The following is a 6000-nucleotide window of genomic DNA, read 5'->3' on the forward strand; positions in this document are numbered from 1 at the left end:
TTGAGATTGCACAGGTGAACCTGCCAGGTGGAAATCTTCTGAGGCCGATTAGCGAAGCCCAAACTGCCTGGACTTAAAATAAGACTGACCTACAGTTAAGACTCTAAATCTGCCCGAAACAAATTCAATAACTACAGAACATACACTGTGATAAACTCTAAGTCGGTTAAAGTCGCTGATGACTATGCTAACTCCGAGTTTATTTACTTCAGCTACAAACTGACGGCTCGTACTTCAACCGCTCGGGTTTCCATTCACTTCAACTTCAAATTAATGACGTTATTTTATTTCCAAACCTTTTCTACACATCGGTTAACATTTATTAACTTTAAAATATTCAAACCATCTGTGTGGCCATGTTAGGTCGAACTCATCTTCCTTCATAAGTCAATAAGCTAACAACGCTACCTTACTGCGTCTCGGGGGAAACAACATTTGAGCTACTGAGTTAAAGCTAAGCCAGTGTTAGCTCTAAGCTAACTAACCGCTGAGCCGCTTCGACACACGCAGACTTTTGAAGAGATTTTAATTACGAAATATGACAATGTATGTGTACAGTTTATCTACTACAATATTACACGTCGTTAACGTTGCGTTCTTTGTATTTCCATCGTTAACGCGATGTCACACAATTAGCAAGCTCGTTAGCCTCGAGGCTAATTTAGCACAAATAACTCCACTTGCTAACGTTAGCTATGTGCTAGCCAGCTCACAACTCGGATTTTTTTTAAAGGAAAATGGACGCTTCCGTGCCAACGCAAACCTACCTTAGTTTCTCTGGTAAGTTGCAAGGTGTACACGATGTGCGGTTGATCAACTACTTCCTTTGTAATTCGCTTTAGTAACAGATTTTTTCTTGAAATAAATCGCCTCTATTGTGTTTCTTCTTCCTTTAAATCAACATGGTCGCCGCCTTCTTCGTCTTCTCTTCCTCGGCGTCTCCCTCCTGTTTATTACATGTGACACTCCACGACGCTACTGCCACCTGCTGTCACACATGGATACTGCGTGGATTATTTTAGTACATTTAAAGAGAATTTTATATTTTCATGACAATTGTTTCCAAAAGTGGTTGAAACTGTGCTCATAAATACTACTCAGGTAAAAGCACTGCAGTGATAGTTTATTTATAAAGTAGGACAGTAGGACAGTGGCTTACAAAATAACACTTTAGGATATTAAATGTACCAAAGTGTAAAGATGTCATTTTAGGGACCGGAATCTAAACCTTGTGAATATGTAAAAAATAAATCCTTAAATCATTGTGATCTTTAAAAAATTATACAAGCGTATTTAGAGGACCTGGATCCTTATATCCAGAAACCACGTATGATTTATTTATTTGCTACCTGTTTGTCAAATTCATGCGAAACGGCTTTAGATTTATGGATGTAATCTGTTTTATGAATCCACGCAATTGTTCCATTCGTTTCTGTTCATCCATCTGTTTCTTAACACTTTTTATCATTGCGTAATCCATCATGGTAAGCATTAAGTCTGCATTCACTTTGTTGTTGTGAGGTGATGCTGTTAAAGTGAATGAATTACATAACTAATATAAGGCCAGTTTCAAGAGTGTAGAAAGAATTAGAACAATAGGTGTCTGGAACAGTAGGGAACAAATGCGATTTCTATAATATAAAATAATGTTAGCTTTGATGTAAAGTATATATGATTTGTTGTAAATTGGCTAAACATGCAAAACCTGGTAAGGCTGCTTAAAGGAGACAGAAAAGAGGTTAGTTTTGTTGTAAACTGGTGTGACCTCAAAGTAATGAGCTTTATGTTATCATTTTTATTATAACTTTTAAAACTTTAACCAGGGTAGTTCAATGCTTTCCTCTTCAGGAACTCCCACTACACACACTGTTATAGTAAAAGACTGATATAAAAAAAATCCAAAGACAGATTATAGTTGGTACTCATGATAATATTTTACTGTCATTGTTAAAACACAATCCACTGACAGTCAAAGAAGTTGTGAACTGGTTAATAAAGCTGTATAAATATTGTCCTCATGTAATAAAGAGTCAGTGAGTTAACATGAAATGAACAGCAGCGGCAGACAGATTTGATCTCTCCTCTACAGATGGACTTCAGTGAGAGGCCATAGTGGAGTGGATCCAGTCAGTGAACTGGCAGACCTGTGGAGAATAATTTAATATCGCAAATGAGAGGAGATTCACCTGGTGTGGTTTAGAAATGATTGTGACACATGCAAGAAGAGTGTTGAAAGTCAGAGAGGACACATTGGCTACTTTAGGATGTTGCTCTCGGATAAATATTTATATATAAATCAGGTATAATTAAGATCAAAGATTTGAAGATACTTTCCTCAGATATTAAATTTTGAGTCAAAATTACCTTCAGGTATGACTCATTATGACACAACAGAGCTGAGCTTTGCAAAGGTTAGTTATCAGTTAAGGCTCTCACTGCAGTACAGGAGTTTAAAGTTCAGTTTAAATAATGGCATATAACCATCTGAACAACAATTCAATACATGATTCATTTCACAAAGCATGACACATACTCACAAAATCCTCAAGAGATGGCAGTAAATAATGTCACCTTCAGAAGTGTTGTACTTAGTTCTACTTCTGAACTAACAAAATGTCTGTGCAGGTTGGATCGTTTTAAATTTGTTAAAAGCTAAAGTAGTTACTTTTTACACAGACAACTTGAGTGCACCCACCTTGGCATAGACACCAGGACGATTCTCTTCAGCACAGCCCCATCCCCAGGACACTACACCCTGGAGCTCTCCATTACACACCAGAGGGCCGCCAGAATCCCCCTGATGGAGAGAATGAAAAGAAAAAGCACTGTGTTAAACAATCACAACACTATTACAAAAATGTAATGAGAGTAATAGTTATGGTAAAAAGATGTAACAAAAAAGGAAGCAAAAAGATAAATATTGAGAGTGATGTTATGTCTTGTTATAATCACAAAATCTATCTGGTTACAGTTCATTTTTGACTGTGCGGACCTCCAAGCTCAAGAATGTATATGTGTTGAAATTCAGAGCACCTCCTCCTTCATTTCTTCTTCTGTGGTCTCTACTATAAATCTCTTCCACCCCTTCTTCTTTCCCATGCTGTCTGAGGGAGGTGGGTGCTATTTCCTCTGGTGCTCTGGCCCATTAATGATCCTTATCCGACTCATTATTTCTTGTACTTAATGTCTGTCACAGCCTTTAGACACAGTGATTTCAACACACTGACACTTAAACATAGCTGTTTTGACGGTGAGTGCTGCTAGCTTAAAGCTCACTTCTGTTTTGTGTATTTTATGTGTGTAAGAGCTGGAGCAGGCAGGACAAAGGTTATATAAAGGTTCTGTTTTCAGTTTTGTTTGTCCTGTATTTTACTGTATATTAATATGTTATTCCATTGCTAACAATTTGCTGTGGCTGCCCTTCTGTACAATCCCTCTGTGGGAGGGAAACCCAATCACCAAACAAATGTTGGCACTGTACGTTTCTGCAAACCATAGATAGATTACATTTGTGCATTATTATGTAGTAAATCCACTGAAACTTTACTTTTATGACATTTCAACAGCACTGTGGTGACCATGGGGTTACGTTTCGGCACAAAAACTTGCATATGGTTTTGTGCTTTTAATTTTGGCTTAAAAACCCTGGATTTGGGGGTACCTACCCGGCATTAAACACAGCGATGTCTCTGTAAAAAAAGACAACCACTTTTCATGGCACTGTCCAGAGGGTAGATTAAAAAAAGTGCGGGGGCTAAAAACAGCTGGAAAAACAGCGTTGGTTTGCTACAGCACAACTGGTTTTGTTGTTTGTTGGTCTACAACAGCTCCTGGTAACAGAATCAGCTTAAATACTACATCATTCTAGAAATGTTGATATGATACCTATTGGATGTGCAAATGTAACATATTCATGGTTTGCAGAAATGTACAATGCCAACATTTTTTTCTGGTGACTGGGCTGGGGAGCGGAGCTGGAGTGGGGAGTATAACTGGGTTGGAGGTTCTGTTCCCCATTTTGTTTGTCAGAATGGACTAAGGTGAACCATAAGGAGATCTCAGTGTCACGGCACGTCTCTCATTTGTCCAATACAATGCAGAAGTCCACCGGTTACATACAGACACATAGGCCTATGTAAGAAGATGAAAACATGACCCCACACAAAATCTATGAAATTGAATGAAAAAGATGCATTTTGTGACATGTAACTGAATTAAAACAAAAATCTAATTGACCGATTGTCTTATATGTATTTGTCTTGTCTATATATTTCTGCTGTCATGTACCTGGCAGGAGTCCTTTCCTCCCTCCAGGAAGCCAGCGCAGAACATAGAGGAGGTGATCCTGTTGGGGTAGGAGCGCTCACAGTCCTCCTGAGGCAGGATGGGCAGATCCAGACAGTGCAGGCATTTCAAACAACCGACTGGATCACACAAACAGAATCAAGAGAGACATTTTAACTGGGCTCATCATCTTGACCCCTGCAGTCTGATCTCTGACCTGTGAATATAATGATGATGATAAAACTCTTCTCAGGTAATACACTCTTCTGTGATCCCAGACTTACAGGGGCTCTGGGTGGCTCCCCATCCAGAGACCAGACACTGGGTGCCTGCGGGGGCACAGCTGCGGGGCAGAGCGATGGGTTTGACGTACTGATTGATCTCCGCTGGCTCAGCAAGTTTGATCAGCATGATGTCATTGTTGATGGTGTAACGGTCGTACTCTGGGTGGGGGATGATGACGGCAGGAGCGATGAACTGCTCGGGGCCATCCTTGTAGCCGATGTGGTGCTCACCCAGACGCAGCTCAATATCCTCACCCCTGAGAGGCGGAGTGGAAACATGGAGAGAGATGATTAGAACAAAAGTCATTTGAAAGTATGATGCGTTAGGAATAAATCAGTCCTGAACTTACTTATAGCAGTGTGCAGCAGTGACGACCCAGCGGTCATTGATCAGGGTTCCTCCGCAGTAGTGCCAGCCGTTGTTGAGTGACACCTGCCAGGGGACGGAGTGGTCCCTGCACTCGTAGCCGCCTACGATCTTATCGTCAAAGCCCAGGGCAGCTGTGCAGGTGGCAGCAAGAGAGGAGAAGGCACAGACACAGAACAAGTGTGTGAAATAATCAGAACACCCCTGTCAAGTGTTTTTTTGCTTGTTATTTGAATCACATATAAAGATTCTCATGGTCTGGCAAAGGTCATGACCCTGAAATATTACCATACACTTTGGAAGATGTGTAAAAATGAGCAAACAAAAGAAAACTTCTATTCCAAACTCTTGAGAAAGTCCCTTTTAATCTATCTGGCAAAAGTGCAAAGGCTTTATTTCCACTCAGACTTACCACTGGTGCCCACCAACACGAGAAAAGCAAAGAGCAACATAATGGCTGTGGTTTGGTTCGTCTGCAGACAGGAAGGTATCTCACTTTGCACCTCAAATTTAAAGTGTGTTTGCCCCCACCCCCCACGTTAACATCACTGACAGCTGATAGTGAGGAGGGACCAACAGAAGATGCTGAAGAAGAAACACGTCAAAAACATTACATGGGAACTCCGACAACTGTGACAGTGCAAACACTTAAGCCTTCATGAGGGATGGGAAATGTCAAGCTGTGTAAAATAACTTCTATTCAGACGTTACTCTGCCAGTGGGGTTAAGTGTTATAATGTTTGGGTTTGGAATGTGTTGCAATGTTATTCTACCAGTTATATAACCTGCAATACAAGTTTGTGTACAGTAATAATAGCAGTCGTCTATCCATGAAAACCCAAATAAACGTGTGTTTCTACACAACACATGCTAACACAACCACAATATATGAAATGGCTGATAAAATTACATTTCTGATTGTTACACATAATCTTAAGAGGGTCATGAGGTTTATCATATGGCTGCACGGTACAGGTTGTGCTAACAGACGAGGTAACACTCTGCTCAGACCAGTCCTGGTTAATAATAATATGTCCAGAAGCTTCAAATAAGCACAGGCAATCT

General features: G+C 40.2%; 2 protein-coding genes across 3 annotated transcripts in view; both read right to left on the reverse strand.

The window, feature by feature from the left end:
• LOC117263476 (putative ATP-dependent RNA helicase ddx6) overlaps positions 1–927 on the reverse strand; it is a 19099-nt gene extending 18172 nt beyond the window's left edge. For both annotated transcript variants that reach the window (XM_033636871.2, XM_033636870.2), the window contains exon 1: positions 768–927. The gene's annotated coding sequence lies outside the window, so the exon portion shown is untranslated. The remainder of the gene's footprint in view (positions 1–767) is intronic.
• Positions 928–1909: 982 nt separating this feature from the next.
• Positions 1910–5829, reverse strand: LOC117263763 (trypsin-2-like). The gene is made up of 6 exons (XM_033637388.2): positions 5348–5829; positions 4919–5069; positions 4569–4825; positions 4288–4424; positions 2696–2797; positions 1910–2144 (listed from the first exon to the last, which is right to left on the reverse strand). The coding sequence occupies exons 1-6, from the start codon at positions 5385–5387 to the stop codon at positions 2097–2099; spliced, it is 735 nt and encodes a 244-aa protein (XP_033493279.1). The 5' UTR covers positions 5388–5829; the 3' UTR covers positions 1910–2096.
• Between the last annotated feature and the right edge of the window lie 171 nt (positions 5830–6000).

Source organism: Epinephelus lanceolatus, chromosome 16 (genome assembly GCF_041903045.1).
Source record: "Epinephelus lanceolatus isolate andai-2023 chromosome 16, ASM4190304v1, whole genome shotgun sequence".
NCBI classification, from domain to species: Eukaryota; Metazoa; Chordata; class Actinopteri; order Perciformes; family Serranidae; genus Epinephelus; species Epinephelus lanceolatus.

Excerpts from the sequence above, each read along its gene's own strand:
- LOC117263763 (XM_033637388.2), bottom strand. The coding sequence starts at position 5,387 with ATGTTGCTCTTTGCTTTTCTCGTGTTGGTGGGCACCAGTG. Across the intron at positions 4,826-4,918 it reads ACTGCTGCACACTGCTATAA|GGGTGAGGATATTGAGCTGC; the intron begins GTAAGTTCAGGA and ends TCCGCCTCTCAG. Across the intron at positions 2,145-2,695 it reads GTCCTGGTGTCTATGCCAAG|GTCTGCCAGTTCACTGACTG; the intron begins GTGGGTGCACTC and ends TATTCTCCACAG.